Below are 23426 nucleotides of genomic sequence, written 5' to 3'. Positions count from 1 at the left end.
ATGGCAGTTCGTTATTGTGTTTGGCTCTTTTCTAGAAAGTGCGAGCGTGTCAGAGAACAGTATTTGATTAAAATTTCAAAAGTTATGCAATCAAAATGATAAAGAAAGTGTATTAAGAATGAAAAACGGTGCATCGGAAAAAGGTACCTCAAGGAAAGTGCATCAAGAAGGAAAGGGTGCACTAAGAAAGATAAACTAGAAAAGTTTATTAAACAGTTACTTCTAGAAAATGTTTTTAAAAATGTCATTCCCATTAGCTTCCTAAAATGTTATTCACATTAAAAGTTTCCTAAACGGTTCCATTAAAAAAAAGGCTTTCCTTCGGATTTTCCTAAGTCTCTTCCATGGCTTTCCTCAAGTCTTCTTTATAATTCCCATCGGGGAAAAATGGACTACATAAGAACTTTTTACCAACTACATGTACGTTCGAGTAAAATTTTATATTCGGTTGAAACAATTATCCCTTGGAAACATAAACTTGAGGGACGAAAAATTCATGCTTTAAGTGACACAAGATATTTCTTTAAGTAACACAAAATTAAGGTTGTTGAGTTGATCTTGTGACCTTTTGCATGCTAATATCTAATTACTAATACTCACCGGTCTCTGAGATGACCTAATAATTAAATGTAGGAGTTAGATTCCTTTAACTTTTAAAAGTAGATTGAAATCTCACACTTTGATTACTTTCACTTTGATATTCTTTTTGTACTCGGATTTTACTTTTACGTCTTCCTCCAACCTATGTCTCCCATATATCATTTTCCTTTGCATCATTCTCTTATGTGTTCTATTGAGAGGACGAGAGAATATTTTATGAAGTAGTACGCGCCAATGGATACCAAAAACTTTCTGTTGGAGGCACCAAAATTCAAGGCCTCCTTTAATGTTTTGCTGAGGGAACCTTCTCTAGGTTTTTGTGAACTTCACATCTTAAAAGATTTGGTCCCTTTTTACCTAAATTTTTCTTTCGCTATGATTTTTTCCCGACATTTATTACCTCCACCAGGATGTTTGGTGTCTTCCCACGTGCCTTCTATTGTTGACTTGAGGTTTCTCGGGACCTTTAAATTACTTCTTAGGGATCCAATTATGGTAACATTTGTTTTTGTTTTTTTTGATTCTATAAGTTTTATAAGCACATCTTGTTTTTTTATGACTTTTCGCATGTCTATTGCAACCGGGGAAAATGACTTTATTTACCAGCATTCTTCATTTTTCTTTGCGAATTTGAGGATTCCCTTATTAATCCCATCTTGGAAAATGTTTTTGAAGCCTCACGAGTTGTTGGTCATATGATTCAATGAATCATGGTATTTGAAGTATGTTTTTTCAGCTTGCTTCCTTTTTTAATTGTAATCTATGACCAAAATTTTCTTGACATGTTGAACTAGCGACCTTTTGTAAGATGGCCTATTCCTTTAGGAGGGAAATCTGATATCTCTTGGCTCCAAACAAATCACACCTTTCATTGGACTCCAAGAAGCCTTGAGAAACATTTCTTGAAAAACTTGGAGTTTGGTTTCCTCTTCTAGTAAAAGGACCACTCTTGCTCGCCCTTGGCTATAACAAGTTTTGGAAGATATTTTCCATATTCCATTGGAGGGGACCAATATGCTAGTCGATGTCACTCATCAGGGATTCCATGTTCCTTTCAATGGAACTAAATAATGGCAAACTTTGAATCTCTACATAGATTCATGATATTTCTCTAAGGCTATAGATCCCTTCAATTTGGTCCATCAAATGTGGGACCTTTCTTGTCACCATTGTTTCTTCGTATTTGGATCCATTAGCTACTAGATCTTTGTACTTATCATTCTTCTTTAGCGGAATTGTGATGCGGTTTAAGCGAGTGTGTCAATTTTTGTTTGGCTCTTTTCTATAAAGTGTGAACATGTAGAAAATTATAGTATTCTCAAACCGTGAAATTAAATTGCGTCTATTAAATTTTAAAATCAAACGACCGTAACTATATAAAAAAAATTAAAGGATGGTAATGAATACAAGAAACCTCAAATTCTAAAGGTTCTGTAATCAAAATGATACCAACACCAAAAAATGATAGAAGAACAAAATAAAATAAATTGTATTGCGATTGAAAAAAATGATGAAATTGAATTAAAATGATGAAGATTACAACTAAAGGAAATATTTGACAAATCTAAATTTATTAAAGTATTCTTTTTTTGCTAGAATTTCTTGGCATGTCTAACTTTGGCTTTAGTGTGTAGAGCCTTTTCCATCTTGAAATTCTCTCTTTTATAGACGATGGTGGTGGTAACTTCCAAATCTCACATGAAATCACGTTTTCACTCTGAAATATTTGTCACCATGTGTAACTATTCTTATGATTCACGATCCTTAAAAGCTTTTGAATAACTTCTAATAGTCCGTTGACTCAGGAAGAGAAAAGGGTGCACCAGGAATAATACATGAGGAGAAGTTCATCAAAAAGGAAAAAAGGACAAGGTGCATGAGCAAAGGTAAATTGGAAATGTTTATTAAAAAGCTACTCATAGAAAAACATTTCTAAAAGGTTTGCCCATTAAATTTTCTTAAAATGTTATTCCCATAAAAAGTATTTTAAATGGTTTCTCTTAAGAAAGGTTTCCCTTGGGATTTTCCTCATGGTTTCTCAGGTTTCCACCGTGATTGTCATGTCACAATTTCGGCAATTTCTTCTGTTAGAATTGGCCATAATGATAGTTTGGCTCTTTTTTTGAAAAAAACGAGCGTATTACAGAATTAAGCATTCTCTAAGTGGGTCTAGTTACTTCTAAATCAAACGATTGCAAAAAATAAAAGAAAACTAAAATTTCAGAGGTTCTGCAATTAAAGCAACATGAGCTCTAATAAATGTTTAAAGAACAAAATATAATAAACTATACTTTGGATTGAAAGAAAATGATGTACTTGATTGAAGTGAACTAATTGTCTACAAAGTTGTAAAAGAAATTCAAATAGATAAATTAGGAAGAAAATTAAAACGAGAATGAGAGACTGAAGTTTAAGGAAAATTTTCTAAATTGTTTAACTTATCTGTTTTTAGTTTGAATGTGTAAAGAGTTTTTCATTGTTACATTCTCTCTTTTATAGTGGTGGTGGTGGTGATAACTTTCAAGTCTTCTATCAAACCACGTTCTCTACTATCGGATTGTGTCTAACATCTTTAGTAACTGTTCCAAATTGTTAGCCATGATGTCCATGATGGACGTATACATTCTAACACCTTTAAATTTTATGTTTCTTAATTTGCTCATAGAAAATGTGTTAAGAATTAAATGACCTCCGATCCTCTAAGTAAAATTATTCCTCGAGAAAAATAGATTCCTCTTAAGTTTCCCTCGAATCTCTTTCGAGATTATTGCAAGAAAATTGAAGTTCTCTTAACAAGAGTCCATTATTTATGCAATTTTGAACCATTTAATGCATTAAAAAGATCTAAAAAGGTAAAAATTAATTACATGCAATTACGACGATTAAGAACATCTCAAAGAGATTTCTTTAAGGATCTTAAGTAAAATATTGAACTTTTTAAAAAATGTAATTTTTTTTTAGCAGTTTATGCCAAAATTCAACTCGAGAGTCTTTTGGCCTTTTCTTTTGATATTTGTTTTTGTAAGAGAACGAGTTCAAACCCACAATCTAGAGGTGTACTAACTGAGCTATGCTCATTTGGTTGAGAGCCTTTTAGTTCCTCCCTAAATTATGAATAGTCTCTATTTTTTTCTTATTATTGAGAAGTCCATCTCTCTCACCATTGATAATATAACAGTATAATATGATTTTAATATTAATAAATTAAATAAAAGTGAGTATGAGCAATATTGTCGGAGATGATACATATTTTATTGTTAGCAGATAAGAGTTACCCATTCTATCTCAAAATAATTGTCGCATTTGATCAAATTTTCTTATTTTACAATTTTTGTCATTTTTAGTTTTGAAAGGAATTTTTTTCTATTTTACCTTTATTAATGAGTTTGATACTAATTACTCAATCATTATCTTAATTAATGAGTGGAGGGTATTTTAGTCCATTTTTTATAGATTTAATGCAAATAAATCACTTCCTTAATATATACAATTTGGTCAAATGTAACAATTAGTTTGAAATGATATAAGTAATTTTTGATTTGTGACGGCTCTTGGTCTCAGGGAGACGGGCTTCTGTAGGGATGCAACTGGGGCGGAAAATACCCATACCCGTCGGGGCCCGCCCCGACGGGGCGGGGATTCCCTGCCCCATTTTTTGGCAGGGATGGGGACGGGGACGGGGACCAATATGGTCCCCGTAGCGGGGTACGGGGCGGGGCCGGGAAACGGTATCCCCGCCCCGCGGGGATCCCCGTACCGTAAATCCCTGATGGGTAATCCCCAATTAATCCCCGTTTATATAGGAATTAAATCAATGTCTTTAACCATTTGGACCCATTCTACAACATGATGAATATGTAAGGTGTGTTTATTATCAAACATAAAATTATTGAACATGAAAATAATAATTGAAGGCTGTATGATTTTAATTTCTAAAGTTTAAATATATAGTTTTTGGCACACAGACTTACCAAAAAAATGAACGTTGAAAGTTCTAATATATTTTAATAAATTATTGTCTTGCAAAAAAATGTGATTCAAAGACGAAAATTTCAGCATTTACTAATGTTTATTTAACAATTAGCAGTGATGGGAATTTGAAGATTTTAGATGGGGAAGACAACATTTCAATTTGGTATTTTTTAAGTTATGCTTCTATAATTGAGAATTTAGGACTAAATGGGTAAACGGGGATTCCCCATATCCGCGGTTTCCCCGTGGGGCGGGGATGGGGACAGTTTTGTCCCCCGTTTAGCTGGCGGGGACGGGGATGGGGAATCCCCGTTTAGGCGGGGATGGGGATGGGAAACCAAATCCCCTTTCCGTCCCGCCCCGTTTACATCCCTAGGCTTCTGATGCTATTTTTGTGGAACCATGTTATGCCTCTAATACTCATGTTTTTTGGCTCCATCTTTGCAAAATCAATTAGTGAAAATAGTGGGAGTCACTATTCAAAACCAATGCCGCCTAGGCGCTTGAAATCAAGAATTCGTCTCGATTTTCTCTGATTAGTCCCTCTAGGTGTTGTTTTGGCCCCTATACGATTTTTAGCTGTTTGTGCTCCGGTTAGGCTGCTTGGACGCCAAACAACGGTGAAGAACAACATTTTTTTTTATTATGAATTTATTTTTTGCTATATTATAATTTACTTTTGAGCTGTTCCAATGATATTATTGTTGAAATGTTGATGTTGCACATTTTAAAGATATATGTTACAAATATACATGTTTTTCTATATTAATTTTGTTTATATTATTACTTTTAGATAGTATAATACATATTGAATTTATATAACATTTGTTGATTAACAAATAAAAAATATAAAAATACAAATCTAATTAATCCCCGACTAATCCCCTAGGGCCTTTCTGCCTAACTAACGCCTGAGGTTTTTTACAACGTTAGTGGGAGTAAATGTAGGAAGCCATGAGACATGAAGCTCGAAGATTTTAGCTATAAATAGGACCCAAAATCACCGTTCCAAACTCTCAATCAACTCTTACAACAAAAAACTCAACTCTTTCTTTGGAATTGATCTTCGAAATTCCCTTATTGCAAGCAATCAAGTTTCGTTTTAATGTTTTAGTCTTCATCTTTAAGCTGTTACCTTCATTCTCGCCTCCAATTTGTTTGAAATCAAGTTTTTATCTATCCACCATTGTCATCTTCTCCAAAAATTCCAAGTTTCCAAAACTTATTTGCTTAACTCAAATACTTCTCTAGCTTTTAGTCTATATTCGTTTAATTCCGTTTGATCAATCACAACAGTTATCACCCACATACAATATTGATTTCAACTCTAGACACGGACGGGTCGTCAATTCATTCCCAACTTCAAATTTATTGTTTTCAATTTCAGCTTTGTCAATAGGTTCATTCTTGTTTAATTAAATTATGACTATTTGCTTTTGTTAAATGTAATTTCTCCACGAAATTAACGCAGTTTTTTCAATTATAATTACCGCTTTCTTTTCCGATTTCATCATTTGTAATCAAAATAATATTTACAAAATCAATAAAAAAGAAAAAATTTCTAAATCTTTGTGTTGATTTAGTTTTTTTTTCATAGTTCCATTAACTGAGCAAGTAAAATTTTTCTTTTTATAGTGGAACTAGGATCCCAAAAAGATTTTTATTTTTCAATCCTTGAATCCTTCATCCAATCATTTCGTTTCTAGAAGTTAAATTTAATGCGCATTTCACAATCCGAAACAATTACAATCAATTGGGAATTAATTTCTCTGGCACGCCCGCATCAAATCCACACAAGTCAATGTTGAAATAGACATATTAGCAAAATATCGCTAACAGTTTCAAATAGTTTTTTAGGTTCAAACCTCTAATTTTGAAAAAATTAGCTTTATAAGCATTTCCAATTAGTTTATTGCAACGTCTCTTTTAAATGAAATTTTATTCATAATTACTACCTGTTGTTTTGTTTTTTTTTTTTTGCAAAAAATATACCAATAATCCTTAAAAAAAACCTTAATAACATGTTACACATATTTATCTAGCTACATGTTAGTGGTAAATGTCAATTAATAAATCTAAATTTACTATTATATTCTTGGAAATTATATTTCTGTTCAAAATTATATAGTTAAAAAGTAACAATTAAACTAATTAATAAATACACCAATTAAGGTTGACTTAGTTAAGAGTTTCAAATCGGTTAAACTAAATATTGAATTCGAGTTTTAACATACACATAGGGTACGTTTGGTAAGACGCAATGGGCTTCGTAATGGAATGCCCATTACATCAAAAGCTCATTACTATTTTTTTTTTAAAAATTTGCGCAATGCGCTTACATTAAAGAAGAAAGAAAAATCTCCACCAGACCCGAATGTGATTCGAACCCATGACCTCCCAAGGCATAAGTAAGCTCATTACTATGTTTGGATGCTACTTTTAATTTTATTGGAATGTAATGGGAATTACATGACTTAAATTTTCTTCAATAAGTTTTGTAATTATGATTATTGAACAAACCCATAGTAATTCCCATTATATTCCAAATATGTAATCTTGATTCCTTCAATCTAACCTCTCATTTCGCGATATTCATCGCACTCTCGATCTAAGCTTTTCACCATTCATCTCTCACTCTTGATCTAAGCTTTTCACCATTGATTGTGAGAGCTCGATCTCCTATTTAAGCCACTCGCCTGAACTCGGAAGCTAATCTGCAGGTGATTGATTCTCTCTCCTAGATATTCTCATTCTCTATTTTATTTCTGATGCAGATTTTTGTAACTGATGCGCTCCATCTCCTTCTCTATTAAGAATAACTAGCGGAAAACTCGTGCGATACACGGGATATGAAATTTTTATATAATTTAGATAAATAAATAAATTAATATATTTACTTTTAAGTAATTTTATATCATGCTAGAATTTTTTTTTACATAATGTGTATTTGAAATTAATGTATATTTTTTACTGATAATTCAAATTAAAGTAATTTTAAAAATAATTGATTAGCTTTTTTATAGAATTTTAATTAAAGGTGAATGATTTATTTATTTTTACAAAATTCAATGATTTGTAATTTGTAGTAATTTTAATACATTTTCTTTTCATATAACTGGAATTCTGTGAAACAATAATAATAAAATATGAGATTAATTAAGAAATATATTAGAATATAATGAGAATCCAAAAATTGAATTAAATTACAATTAAAATTAAATATTATATTTATAATACAAAAGAATTACAATTTATGTTAAACAAAAATTGAATTAAACTACAATTAAATATAAATATTATATCTACGATAAAGAATTACAATCCATGTTAAAATGGAAGCAACATCAATATATTATGTTATAAACTATTACAATCAATACTTTTCTAATATTGCCCATAAAATAACTTTATCTATTCAATATGTTATATATAAAAAATAAAATTCATAAGAATTAGTCACAAATTCATCTTGATGATAATCATTTTGCTTGATGTAATTTCATGATCACCAAGTATTCGAATTCAATTCACTCTGCTACAATAACCCAGTATATCCAATTGAATCAGCTTAAGACGATGATTTCTTCTATTTTCATCTCGTAATATTTCATGAAGACATTCAATCAATTTGTTCTTCATTCTTTCACAGTATAGAATATCAGTCACACTCGCTGATATCACTTATTTGACTTTATTAATATTTTCTAATAATTATATATTCTTAAATTTCTTAAGCAAGAAAAACAAACAAAATAATAGAAAATAAAAATGAAGGGACAAAAAAGATAATTAGTAGAGAATCATCTTCCTCTCATTTTTTTCGAAAATAAGAGAGAATGTCAAGATATAAGCATATAAAGAGGGGAGTGGAAATATTTTTTGCCCATAAATTAATTTTAGTTAAATAGAATGAAATCGCAATTGTAACCACTCAGTACAAAAAAACAAAAAGTTTTATAATTAATATGTGAAATTAATTCTATTAATTAGAATCAAATGCTCAACATTTAAGAATTTAAAGAGAATCAAATAATAATATTTTTTAATCAATGTTTTCCAACAATTGTCCTATGGTCATGTTTCATTTTCATTTGTTAAAACCTCTTGAAATACTAAAAATTTTGTACAAACCACAATATAATAGTTAAAAACTATATAAGTCAATGTTGCAAAAGCAATTATCTCAATATCTCATAATTAATGTACATTTTTAAGATTTTGAGCATCAAAATTTATTTTTATTTACCTTCATTTTGATTCGTATGTAGCATAATCCAAATTCTTCAAGAATAAACATCTTATCAAGTGTATTAGACGCTTACAATTTCTTTGTCTAAAGAACTGGAAAAAAAATAACTTCTTCATAATAATAATAATAACAATAATAATAATAATATAATTTTTAATTGAAATAAACTTCATTGTAAGTTTAATATTTCAATACCTCTTTAATATTTTATTCAATATGTCGCAAACTTCAATGAACAACTATTGTGTGAAACTTTATATCTATTTGTACCAAAATGCATAAAAATAGAAAATACAATCCATATCAGTTATATAAACTCAAACTAAAAAAATGAGCGAATTTCAACAGGTTCCGAATTAGAAAAATTAATCTAACTTCATTTAAAGCTAAAAATTGAGTTCATATGAAGCCGAAAATCTAAATTTTAGTTAGAGCTAACAATCAAAACGATAACACCTAGCAACATATACTAAAAAATAATGCAAATGTACAAAATCTTTATTTTAGTCATTTTGAAAAAAAAAACAAATAAAAAAGAAAACATGGATAAAGTAGCGAGAGGTATAGAACCTGTGTAACGAGAGAAATGGAATTTCATCTCTGAAAGATGAAAACTATAACAACTATTGTTTAATAAAAATAAAACAACAACATAATTGAGAACAAAAACAACTACAATATATGAAAAAATCGAATAATTACCTTGAGAAACATAAGAATTTTTTGTAATTTTTGACACTTTTGTGTTTCCCGATTTTAGTTGTCCATGCATCTTCTATTTCTATCGGATTTCTTCAATTGGAGATATCAATTTAAAAAAAAAAGACAAATAAAAAAGAAAACATGGATAAGGTAGCGAGATGTATAAAACCAGCAGAAATGGATCTGAAAGATTCTATAACAACTATTGTTTAAAAAAATAAAACAACAACAATTGAGAACAAAATAACTACAACATGTGAAAAAATTCGAATAATTACCTTCAAAAATATAATACTATCTATTATGGACAATGAATATAATAATAGAAAACTATCTATCATGCTTTATATAGAAGTTTATTTGCGATTTTTGGATTTCCTTTGCTTTGTGTTTTTTCATCTTCCTATAACTCTTCCTTTCTTTTATTATGTTAATTAATGGACTAATAATTGTTTAATGTATTATAAATATAAATCTGTTATTTTAAAATAATTAAATCTTTTTAATTTTGATTTTTTACTACGTTGACAACTCATCAAAAAGACTTTTAGAACACTTCTCATCCTTTCTCTTTGTTTCGGCTATTATATATAGTATAGATAGATAGATGGGTGTGCGTTCTCCCTCATCCATCTCATTCTCACCGTACTCTAACCTTAGATGGGTGTGGGTTCTAATTAGATATATAATTGCTTTTTATATCTTTATTAATGCTGGAGGAATTGATGTAGTTGGAGATGGAAGAATCCATGAATAACCAGATGAAATTGAATTTAAATTTACAGATTCACCCATTAATTGAACTTATGTTGTTTTTGCTGGAAATTTTTTGAATTTGAACTTGTATTTATTTTAGAAAAACTCGTATGAAACTAATTTAATATTTAGTTATACATAATATTATACTTTTATTGAGATTTTTTTTTGAATCAAGAATTATTATTATATATATTTATATATATTTGAAGGACCCAAAAGACGGGTTAACAATAACACGCGGAATATGAATAACAACACCACAATGATCAATCACACAAACAATCAACCAAAGCACAACCCAAGTTCCAAATCAAAACAGCAACAGTAACCACAAGGATAGAAATCTAAACCACAATCAACAACACAAGATTTATACGTGGAAAACCTCTTCGGTGTGAAAAGTAAAAACCATGGGACCTTTGAGGAGTCTACCATTATTCTCTTATTATGATAAAATTGAGGGCAAAACAAACCCAATAGAGCCTTACAAAGGTTTATAACCCACCAACAACCAAGAAACAATAAGAGATCACAAGAAGAAAACAAATACCACAAAAGAGAAGAATCAGTCTACAATCTTCCCCAACTCTGAACAGACCTTCCCGACCTCCGAACGACAATCACAACAGTGAGAACATGAAACAATATGTCTAGAAGCTCCTGTCCAAAAATCGGGACGATCCGACGGTTCAATCTCTGGGAATCCACAAAAACGTGGACTGACCTGATGTAGAAAAGCAAAAAACGAATTTCTCTTTTGTGTGAGTCTTTTCTTCTTCCTTCACTTATCTCAATAAATGACAACTCATACACTTAAATATATATTAACTTAGCTTCTCTAAGAAGCCAAAATTAATAATAAATGGACCTTAAATATGGGCTGGACCCATAACAATCTCCCCCTCCAGCCCATCACGGAGAGGATACGACTCAAATTCTTCAACGTTTGAATCTCATCCCGGAGAGCTTATTACAAAGCTCAAGCTTGCTTCCGGGAACCACCTTGGTTAACATGTCTGCTGCATTTTTGTCTGTGTGGACTTTCTTTAACATCAATTCTTTCTCTTCAATCACATTCCGCAACCAATGATATCTAATATCAATGTGCTTGGTACGAGCATGATACATGGCATTCTTGCTCAAGTCCAAAGCACTCTGACTGTCACAGAATGTCACATACTCACATTGCTTCAAACCCAACTCTTGAAGAAACATTTTCAACCAAATCATCTCTTTGCACGTTTCCACAGCTGCTATATACTCTGCCTCAGTAGTAGACAATGCTACACACTTTTGTAGCTTGGATTGCCATGAAATGGCTCCCCCTGAAAATGTAAACACATAACTTGAGGTAGACTTTCTATTATCAAGATTACCAACCATATCTGCATCTGTATATCCCTCAAGAATCGGTTTGCCACCTCCATAACACAAACTCAATTTGGAAGTACCACGCAAATATCTGAAAATCCACTTAACAGCTTCCCAATGAACCTTACCCGGATTGGATAAGTATCTACTCACCAAACCAACAGCTTGTGCAATATCTGGTCTAGTACAAACCATAACATACATCAGAAAACCAACAGCAGATGAATAAGGAATAGAAGACATACTTGCTTTTTCTTCATCTGTTTTAGAACAAGCTTTATTACTCAACTTGAAATGAGATGCTAAAGGTTGGCTAACAGGCTTGGCATTCTTCATATTGAACCTTTCAAGCACATGTTCAATATACTTTTCTTGAGATAACCATAACTTTCCAGCTTTCTTGTCACAAACTATCTCCATTCCTAAGATCTACTTAGCTGGACCCAAGTCTTTCATGTCAAATGACTTAGACAAATCCTTCTTCAAGTTGGAAATCATCTCTGCATCCTGTCCAACTATCAACATATCATCCACATATAAAAGAAGGATAATAAAGTTACCTTCAGGGAAATTTCTAAAATACACACAAGGATCTGCTGAAGTTCTATTATAATCATTCTTTGTCATAAAAGAATCAAACTTCCGATACCATTGCCTTGGTGCCTGTTTGAGCCTATAAAGATTCTTCTTCAGCTTACAAACAAGTTTTTCTTTTCCCTTCTCTTCAAACCCTCCAGGTTTCTCCATATATATCTCCTCATGCAAATCACCATGTAAGAAAGCAGTTTTCACATCAAGCTGCTCCAACTCCAAATTAAGACTTGCAGCTAAACCCAAAACAGTTCTTATAGATGCCATCTTGACAACAGGAGAGAAGATCTCATCAAAATCAATGCCCTTCTTTTGATTGCAACCCTTTACCACCAATCTGGCTTTGCGCTTCACTATCTTATCACCATCTTTCTTGTCCTTGAAAACCCATCTGTTTTTCAAGACCTTCTTGCCTTTAGGAGGCTTCACAAGGACATATGTCTCATTCTTTTTTAAGGAACCCATCTCTTCCTTCATACCATCAAGCCAAAGATTTTTGTCTTTACTAGACAACACTTCTTCAAAGTTCTCATGCACATCATCTACATCATTCCGATCATCATGTGGAACATCATCAAATTCAGGTACACCACCACCATCATTATCAAATTCTGGTGCATCACCATATTCATTTGGTTGTACCTCCTCAACACCATCAAGTGGTGCTTCGACATTCTCATTTGTTGGCTGCTCAACAGGAATAGGAATAGAAACAGAAGAAACATCAGTAGTATCAAAAGATAAATCTGGAGTAGAAGTGTACCTTGTACTTAGAAGTTCTGAGCCCATCTCGTGCTCAAAGAATACTACATCTCTGCTTCTCACCACTTTCTTCTTCTCTGGATCATAGAGTCTAAAACCATACTCCTCATCACCATAGCCAACAAATACACAAGGATTAGTCTTGGAATCAAGCTTTGATCTCTGTTCTTTTGGCATATGCATGTATGCCTTACATCCAAAGACTCTCAAATGTGAATAAGTAGGATCTCTGCCCTTCTATGCTCTCTCAGGAATATCAAGGCCAAGAGGAATTGATGGTGAATGATTGATCAAGTAGACTACAGTGTTTACAGCTTCAGCCCAAAATGTCTTTGGAAGATTAGACATTCTAAGCATATATCTCACTTTCTCCACAATTGTTCTGTTCATTCTCTCTGCTACACCATTATGTTGAGGGGTGCCGGGCATAGTTTTTACATGTCTGATTCCATGGTGTGAACAATAATTCTCAAATTCTTTAGAAGTGTACTCACCACCATTGTCAGATTGAAGACACTTCAATTTTCTTTCTGTCTCCCTTTCTACCATGACATGAAACTTCTTGAAAGTTTCAAATACTTCACTCTTTGTCTTCAACATGTAAACCCAAGTTCTTCGAGTAGCATCATCAATAAAAGTGATAAAATATTTACTGCCACCAAGAGACTCCACCTCTAAAGGACCACAAATGTCAGAGTGTATCAACTCCAACTTTCCTTCCTTTTTTGTAGAGTTCTTAGAAAAGGAAGCTCTATGTTGCTTTCCTGCTAAGCAATAATCATAAGGGTCAAAAGAAACAGATTTATCAACAGGAATAAGAGATTTACATGCCAAAAGCTTTAACCTTTCATCTGTCATGTGTCCCAATCTTTTATGCCACAAATTTGGAGAGTTCTTTTCTTCAACTGCATTTAGTTCACCAGAACATACATTCAAGTATGTTTTATACAAAGAACAACATAAATCGCCTTGAGCAACTGTCAATGAACCCTTGGGCAATCTGCATTTGCCATCTCCAAAGGTATGTCTGAATCCTTCTTGATCAAGAACATTTGCAGACAACAAGTTAAGGCGTAAATTAGGAATATGGCGCACATTCTTCAATGTAAGCATGCACCCAACACTTGTCTTCACCCGAATATCACCCATGCCAACAATGCTTGCCGAACTCTGATTTCCCATCTTAACACTACCAAAATCTCCTGCTTTGTATAGTTCAAGAAGTATTCCTTTCTAGGAACACAATGATAGGAAGCTCCTGTATCAACAAGCCACTCCATGTCTGAACCATCAACATGATGACACTCACTAGTTGCACAAATCAAAGCAACACCATTATCACTTTTAGAAGTGACAGCTGCAGTATTTTTGTCATCTCCCTCCTTCTGAGAATCTTGCTTCTTGCCTTGTTCTCTTTTCCAACGGTAGCAATATTTATTTATGTGACCCGGTTTGTTGCAGTGATGACATACCATAGGCTCTTTCCCATCTCTGGACTTAGACCTACCTCTCGAGTTACCACGCCTCTTTGGACCTCTACTCTTGCCTCTACCTCTGTTCTCAACAACAAGAGCTTGTGAATTATCAACTCCCATCTCCTTTCTTCTTATCTCTTCATTAAACATACTCTCTTTGATCACATCCAAAGAAAGTACACCATCCGGAGCAGAGTTACTAATAGTCACAACAAGAGTTTCCCAACTGTCTGGCAATGAACTCAACAAAAATAAAGCCTGCAACTCATCATCAAGAATAATCTTCATAGTGGTAAGTTTGTTGATTATATCTTGAAAATCACTAAGATGCTCAGAAACTGACTTCCCACTTTTCAACTTCAAATTAACTAGCCTCTTAATCAAAGAAGCCTTGTTATGAGCAGTCTTTCGTTTATAAAGACCTTCTAATTTCTTCCACAAATCATATGGGTCGGACTCTTGAGAAACATGGTTGAAAATGCTAATATCAACCCATTGTCTAATAGTCCCTAAAGTCTTTCTTTTCAACTTTTCCTATTCTCTATCTTCCATCTTTTCAGGTTTAACCGGTTTAGACACACTACCATCCTTTTTAATTTCTGTATCAATTGGGTCATACAAGTCTTTGCAATAAAGCAAATCTTCCATCATTGGTCTCCAAATAGAATAATTGGTTGATGTCAATTTAACCATGGAACTATTATTGCTATTAGACTCCATAGCTAACTTCAAAATTAACCTTGCTCTGATACCAATTGAAGGACCCAAAAGACGGGTTACCAATAACACGCGGAATATGAATAACAACACTACAATGATCAATCACACAAACAATCAACCAAAGCACAACCCAAGTTCCAAATCAAAACAACAACAATAACCACAAGGATAGAAATCTAAACCACAATCAACAACACAAGATTTATACGTGGAAAACCTATTCGGTGTGAAAAGTAAAAACCACGAGACCTTTAAGGAGTCCACCCTTCTTCTCTTATTATGATAAAATTGAGGGCAAAACAAACCCAATAGAGTCTTACAAAGGTTTATAACCCACCAACAACCAAGAAACAATAAGAGATCACAAGAAGAAAACAAATACCACAAAAGAGAAGAATCAGTCTACAATCTGCCCCAACTCCGAACAGACCTTCCCGACCTCCAAACGACAATCACAACGGTGAGAACATGGAACAATATGTCTAGAAGCTCCTATCCAAAAATTGTGACGATCCGACGGTTCAATCTCCGGGAATCCACAAAAACGTGGACTGGCCTGATGTAGAAAAGCAAAAAACGAATTTCTCTTTTGTGTGAGTCTTTTCTTTTTCCTTCACTTATCTCAATACATGAAAACTCATACACTTAAATACATATTAACTTAGATTCTCTAAGAAGCCAAAATTAATAATAAATGGATCTTAAATATGGGCTGGACCCATAACAATATTTATAAGAGTAAATAGAAATTTATGATTAAACATGGCAAAACAAACATGGTAATGTAATGGTCATTACATTATATCAATTGTAAAATTTTACTAACCAAACATGATCATGTAATGATTATTCCATTCCATTACATTATAACATTGATTAAATTACAATCTTGATTACATTACATTGCATTACAGTGTACCAACTCATCCATAAAATTTTAATTGGGAGATGATCTATGACAATCCTCAAATCGACTTATCATTTATAAATATCAGCAATTAGTTAAATTTTATTAGATAGGTGAGTCATAATAGCTAGTCAAATTTTATTTGAGAAACAGGTCGATTAGAAAGGCATAGAAGTAAGGTCTTGTTTGATAAACCACTTAATTGCTTAAATTAAAATGTTAAGCACTTATTTAATTTAAGTGCGTTTGATAACGGTTGTTTTTCCACCACTTAAATTAGTTAATTAAGTTAAAAACCACTTATTTTGATAAGTCAAAATATTTAACTTGTCATTTTAAGTTAAACATTATCAACTAATATTTTTTTTTAAATTAAATCATTCAATATTTTCAGCACTTATAATATTCAGCATTTAAAATTCAGTACTTACTTTTTCAGTACTTACTTTTCAGTTTCATCAAACAGCACCTAAGACTGAGTGAGCCATTAAAGCCGAAAGTAAATCCAGCAGGTGTTGACTCCACGTGAAAATCAGTGCTACGATTAAATTGTTTAAATTCTATTCTACGGTTTCCGCTCTGCCGTTTGATTGCATCACCTGGAAAATCAGATGACCAATAAGAGGGCTTCATCTTGTCATAATTTATGGAATGGAAACATACAACTTTTCTGACCAAAATTATTCACGACATCAGTAGTCGGGTGGGGGTAAATATGTAATTAGCTTCACGTACTTTTAACTGAAAAAGTTACAATCATTTAATGCGGAGGTTAAATCAACTACGAGACAATCTTAAATGCAGTTAAACGGCAGGTTTTTTATTTCTTACCTAATTTCTTTTTTTACTTTTTTTTTATTTTTCATTTTCCATTTTCATGTTGAGCTTCTTAAGAGATTTTCATTTTCATTTTCAATTTCCATTCCTCAAATCCAAAAAGAAGAAGAAGAGAATACAAAGACAGATCATACCAAAATATACAGAAAAACAATAATTATACAGTGATTAAGAAGCAGATATAGATGGCCACGGAAACCAAGCCGACTTTGGCTAAGGTCAGGCCCTATAGCACTCAAGATGGTTCTTCAAGGCTCGATTCTTCTTTTAAGAATAAGAAGATTGAGACTTCCAGCAGACAAATTACTGCTGATTCTAAGATTAAATCTGGATCAACTCTCACTAAAACAGAGGTTCCCATTCTCTTAATCTTCTAGATTTCACTATATGCTTGTCCTATTCTTTTATCACAAATTCTTGAATTTTTTCTTTAATTGGTTTCTGAATTTGTTCAATTGGGTATTTGGGTTTATGATTCCTTTTCTATTGGTTCTGATTTGCTTAGCTGGTTGATTTGGATATGATGTTTTTCTTTGCCCATTTTATAAATCAGTTGTGAATTGGTTAATTTGAGGTGGATCACTGTGTAATTCGTGGTTCCTTTTGGGTATCTAATGTTGTTTTCATTTGATATATAGTGAATTATGTTAATTTCATGGGTTTTTGTTTGGAATTGTAGGTAAAATCAAAAACAATATCCAGTTCATCAAAGAACACAAAGACAACCAAGACTACTAAAGCGAGGGAGAAGAAAGTGTTCTCCTTGGCTGGCCAAAAATATGATCCTCCCGAAGAGGTTTTGATGTTTAAATTATTCTTTTAGATAATTTGTTATGTGATGAAGTTGCAAGCATTTTTAGTGTATGTTTTTGATCGACAGAGGGAACCCCTTAGGATTTTCTACGAGTCGTTGTCTAAACAGATACCATCCAGTGAGATGGCAGAATTTTGGTGAGTTTTTTCTCTTCCTTTTCCACTTTGCTTAGTTATTGAAGAAATGGCAAGGTTGTGGGTTTAGCCCCATCAAATTGTATTTTATATGCCTTCTCTAATTACAACTCCACGATCAAAAATAAAAATAAAAATCATGTTGTCAATCAGTATTATTTGTCTTGAACATTTCTACAAGAAAGGTGTAGAAAAACAACTTGTTTCAGTGCTTGTTTGAGATGGACTGATGCTTACAAATCTTTGAATGGGGTTCTACTCAATGTGATTTGTTGTTACCCTTGTTTCTATTATTAGTCTTTGTAACTGTTCTTGATTCTATGTGTATAAAGGAACCTTTTTGTCTCGAAGAACTTAGCTTTCATTCATTGCAATTCTTTATCCAAAGAGCTCATGAATTCTCAGTAAAGCAACCTTAGTAAATTATCATTGTTGTAGTTGTAATGAGTCTTAAAGGTAAGTGAAAACATACCGTTTTTAGTGGTCGAAATTTTAAGAAACCTTGAATTAACGATGAGTAATGTGTATAGAGATGTTTGTAGGTATTGTAATATGAGAACTAGCTTGGTTATTTGGAGGTTGATGATGAACAAAACTGAATGGCTGGTGGGGGCATTCAGGCATCATAACCTTGTGACGGACCGATTTAATATAGTGCATCATAACCTTGTGACGGACCGATTTATCAGGCTCATTTTTGTGCAATATAAAAAAGGGGTCAATAGTAACAGTTGTGTGCTTTGCCTCATAAGGCTCATTCTTCCTTGATTGCTAGTCAATGTGGCAATTTGGGCATCATTGCTCTTGAATGAAGAGTGTAATCAAAGATTCTACCTTGTGCCAATACATCAAGTTTTTCCTATATTCAGATCATGCAGGATCATCTTATACCTGCTGTTTACTTGTCCAGCATATGCAACATTCGTTCTATCATGCTTACAGTCTCAGATTTTGCTCAAGAAAGTTGCACTTGTATCTAGTAATTTCATCATGTTTCCACTATAAGGAATTCATCAATGGATGTCATTAACTCTGCGGACAAGTTTCTTTTTGCATGATCATCATTTTCTTTTGTGGTAGGTGTACTAGGTTAATCAGGATGCCCCTCTCTCAATTGAGATTTGCTGCATACATGGTACAGGCCTAGGATCTAGTTATGTGATGGGTTTATTTTCTGGGTAGTTTGATCTTCTGAATTATGTTTAAGGGCTCTTTTAGAGAGAACCCTTTGATCTCTTGAAGTTAAGGGCTGGTTTGGAGAGAACCCTTAGATCTCTTTTAGAACCTTTTTTTTTTTAATTTGTTTCATTTATTTCAGAATAAATGGGAGAGCATAACAGTTACATCCTACAGAAAATGCTCTAGATAGCATCCTGTTAACTAACACATAACTGCCATCTCTTTTGAGATTAGCAGTAAACTAATACATAACACACATGCCTTTGATAGGGAAGCAAACTAAAGACCATAATAACATCAGTAACAAACACATAATAGATATGGCAGGGGCATTTCTATTGGCTGGTGCTGCCAAAGAATTTTAGAAGATGAGAAATTGGAGATATGGCAGGGGCATTTCTAGTATAAGCCATTAATATTTACGGGGAGATAGAGTTTTAGGAAGAGAGGTAGGAAAAGATTTTGGTTATTGTTTTGCTGCTATTTAGCAGAGGCTCTACAATGTGTTGTAGAGAGGGAAGATTCATCTTCCTGTGACAGTGTGAATTTGTGAGTAAAGAACAGCGGGGATCCCCATCAGGAATGGGGAGTGATTTTTCTTTTCCGAGTTATGTACGGGGACCAGGACGGGGATTCCACAAAATATTCAGGGAGGGGAAGGAGGAACCATTCCCTGCCACCACCCTGCCCAGTTTACAACCCTATTTACTGTTATAACTCTTTATCAGAGATGGTAGCACCACATCTGGAAAATGATGCACAATTTCGGTTTACAACACTTTCCTCATCTTTCCAATTGAGGACAAGCTCATTCTTTAGTCGGCGAGTAATGTTATGTGAGCAGCCAAGTAAATAATATGTGTCTTGCTTGTCCTGTGTCTTGTGTCATGGTCTTCAATTTTTTCTAGGTGTGTATTTGCAATAAAATTGCCTAGTCACTTGATAAGTATTTTGGACAGCAGTTACTTAGCCTCGCCACTTAATAACTGTTTTGGACAGCAGTTATATGTTGCAATAATAGACCCTTATGTACCATTTATTCTGAATTAAATGAAGGAGAAAGCAAGCAATTATTCCCAGAAAATTAGTCTAAAGGGATAGGAGGGTTCTCTGTAAATGATCCCTGAATTTCAAGAGATTGAAAGGTTCTCTGTAACCAGAAAATCATATCTGTCCCATAACTAGATCCTAGGCCTATAACAACAACAACAACAAAGCCTTAGTCTCGAAATGATTCGGGGTTGGCTAACATGAACGATCATATAAAACCGTGAAATCAAGTCGTGTCAGCGACACAAATTCTCTCCCTCCACTCTGTCATATCCACTCAATCCCCAATAAACTCATGTAACAATGTTGGTCTGATTGCCGTGCGGTAGAATTTTCCCTTCAATCTATTAGGCATGTCGGGGTCACAAAGGAAACCCGTAGCACTCTTCCACTTCGCCTAACCAGATTTTATCCTATGAGCAACATCTCTATCTACTTCTCCATCCGTTTGGATAATAGATCCTAAATACCGGAAGCAATCCGAAGCCTGAACAACTCTCCCATCTAGGGTGATTGTCCCTTCCTCCCTACTCCTATCGTCGCTAAACTTACACTCCAAATATTCTGTCTTACTTCGGCTCAACTTAAAGTCTCTAGATTCTAAAGTTTGTCTCCATAGTTCAAACTTCCTCTCCACGCCTTCTTTCGTCTCATCCACCAACACAATATTATCCGCAAACAACATGCACCATGGTATACCATCTTGAAGTGAACTCGTTAGTTCATCCATAACGATGACAAAAAGAAATGGGCTTAGTGCGGAACCTTGATGCACTCCAATCGTAATAGAGAACTCTTCGGTCTTCCCAACACTGGTACGTACACTCGTGCATGCTCCCTCGTACACTCGTGCATCCTAGGCCTATAACAATACACTAAAATTCGAACTTGAAACGTAGCTTAAGTGATTGAAGTTGCCGTTTTTAGTTGCGAACATTGATCTAATATTTTCAGGCATTCGTTTCATTTTTCTTTGTTTTTCTTTTGGCCCACTACTTGTATCACCATTATCAGTAGATATACGTTAATCTTGGTTTCTCTAGCTGGGTTTAGAAGGGGAGAATTCAAGGCATTTGTTCTTAATGATTGTTGTGCAGAGCAATATGCCTTTCTTACATGAAGATTTTGTAGCTTATTTGTCTAAACGAATAGATAATTCACCTGAATTCTATGTAAATTATCATTTTTAGTGAATAAATTTATAATAAAAAAGTTGATAGAAAGCATATTGTGGTGCTACGACACACAGGATTAGTTGTTGAAAGAGAAACTTGGGAAGAATTTAGAAAACTGACTACATCTCGAACTTAGAGATCTGGCATTCTAAGATAAAATGCTGTTATAGTTCTAAGCTTATAGCAGAATGTTTTGCTTTTTATGAAAAGAAATAAGAGAGAAACTTGGAAGAATTTAGAGAACTAGTGAGAAAGAGAGAGAGAAAGAGAGAGAGGATATTAGCAAGTATGAATTGTCTAGGCACCAGTCCGAGGGCTTGATTCGTCTACTCAAATTTAATGAGACCATTTGGAAGGTAAGAACATCATGTGCAGAAACAGGATAGTATTAACTTTGTGTCCATACCATAGTTCCATAGTTATTAAAGGCACAAGGCGCACTAAGGCGCAAGGGGGGTCCTGGAGCCTTGGCGCAAGGCGCAACTTAAGGCGCGCCCCCGAGCGACCCGAGGCGCACACAAAAAAAATATCATAAATTCATAATACTAGTCACAAATAATCACAAATAGTCAAATAACAACAATAAAACCATAAAATGCATGAGTTAAGTTCTAGTTAACTACTAAGGCATGAGTTAACTGTTGCGATATGTGAAGTAAAAACTGTCGATCTTTGTCTATCCATGCTTTTCTTTTATTTTCTGAACTTAAAAGACCCTAAAATACCCTAACCCTAAAATACTCTCAAAACCCTAAGTACCCTCAACCCTAAAATACCCTAAAATACCCTAAGGTAGCTGAGGCGCGCCAAGGCGCGCGCCTTGCGCCTGGCTTAAGGCGCACTAAGGCGCGCGCCTGACTGACCGCGCCCGCCTTTGGGCTCCAGAGGCGCTAAGGCTGGAGCCTTAGGCGCGCCTTTAATAACTATGATAGTTCAATTTCAATTTATGTGAAGACTGTCATCTGACCTTTTGTGAACAATGTGAAAACCATTTTCAGTTATAGGGCTAGGCTTTAATTTGAAATTCCAGTCAGGACTCGATTTACATGCCTTGCTTTAAATCCTTTAGCAATCCTCAATAAAGTAGATTGACATAGTTAGGCATCTAATCTAATATTTGGCTTATGCATCCAGTGAACAACTTCAACTAATCCCAATTTAAAGCTTTTTTTTCCTCATTCAACTTTCTTAATCCAAATGTTTGATTATCCTAGAATAGCTCCAATTAAGTTCATACATGACAAGACATTGATGGATTATCTAAAAAGTAGTACTTAGAGAAATTAAATGCGTCAATCTCTATGATGGTTTGCAATATATTGTGCAAGTGCAACCTTTATGTATATAATTTCCATTCATACAGAATTATCAGTAACTTACAGAGTCTTAATTTCTAGTTAGTTACAGAATTATCAGAGTCTTAATTTGCATTTTATCTATATGTTTTATAATATGCAGGATGATGGAACATGGATTACTGTCACCTGAGAGATCGAAAAGAGCATATGAGAAGAAACAGAGAAAGCAAAAGTTACAAAGAATGGGAACTCCCATTAAATCTTCCAAACCACCTAGTAAACCTGAAAGCTCTCAGAAGCAGCAGCAACAGGCATCCAGGAATGGCGAACTAAAACCAAAGAAGAGAATCGTTGACGATAACGATGACGATGACTTCGTATTAAGTCCCAAAAGACGGAAACTGTAAGAAAAAAAGAAAAGAAAAGAAAAGATCCATCTTGTTATTTGTATTGTACTGTACTATTTCTAGAAATCACATCATATAGAATTTATGACAAAGCTGAATTGAGACAGACATTCTTTATATATATTTGTAACTTGTGGAAACAATAAGCAAAAAAACCGATTTCCTTAGTAGATCAATTCTTGAAATTGGTGAGATAGATACTGAACATGTACATACATGCATTGCTTGTTTCAATGCAGGTTCTACCTATTCTTACACTCTGTGTATGGCACACAAAACTAACACCTAGTTGAAAATTTAGAGTTCTTATAGTTTCCTATGTCAATTTAATACTCTTTTCGTTTAATTAAAGTATTTCTGACATCTTGTTTTTCTTAAATTTTCGGAAGGTCGTTTTCTTGCTAAAAGTGCATACTTCAATTTG

General features: G+C 33.6%; 1 protein-coding gene across 1 annotated transcript; it reads left to right on the top strand.

The window, feature by feature from the left end:
* The first annotated feature begins 17008 nt into the window (after nucleotides 1-17008).
* LOC136203485 (uncharacterized) lies at nucleotides 17009-23172 on the top strand. The gene is made up of 4 exons (XM_065994645.1): nucleotides 17009-17298; nucleotides 17625-17741; nucleotides 17826-17896; nucleotides 22756-23172. Exons 1-4 carry the CDS (start codon nucleotides 17131-17133, stop codon nucleotides 23000-23002), a joined length of 603 nt encoding a protein of 200 aa, XP_065850717.1. The 5' UTR covers nucleotides 17009-17130; the 3' UTR covers nucleotides 23003-23172.
* The last annotated feature ends 254 nt before the right edge of the window (nucleotides 23173-23426 follow it).

Source organism: Euphorbia lathyris, chromosome 8 (genome assembly GCF_963576675.1).
Source record: "Euphorbia lathyris chromosome 8, ddEupLath1.1, whole genome shotgun sequence".
Lineage (NCBI taxonomy): Eukaryota > Viridiplantae > Streptophyta > Magnoliopsida > Malpighiales > Euphorbiaceae > Euphorbia > Euphorbia lathyris.
Note: the sequence above shows the minus strand (reverse complement) of the source record. Positions and strands in the feature narration are given on the sequence as shown.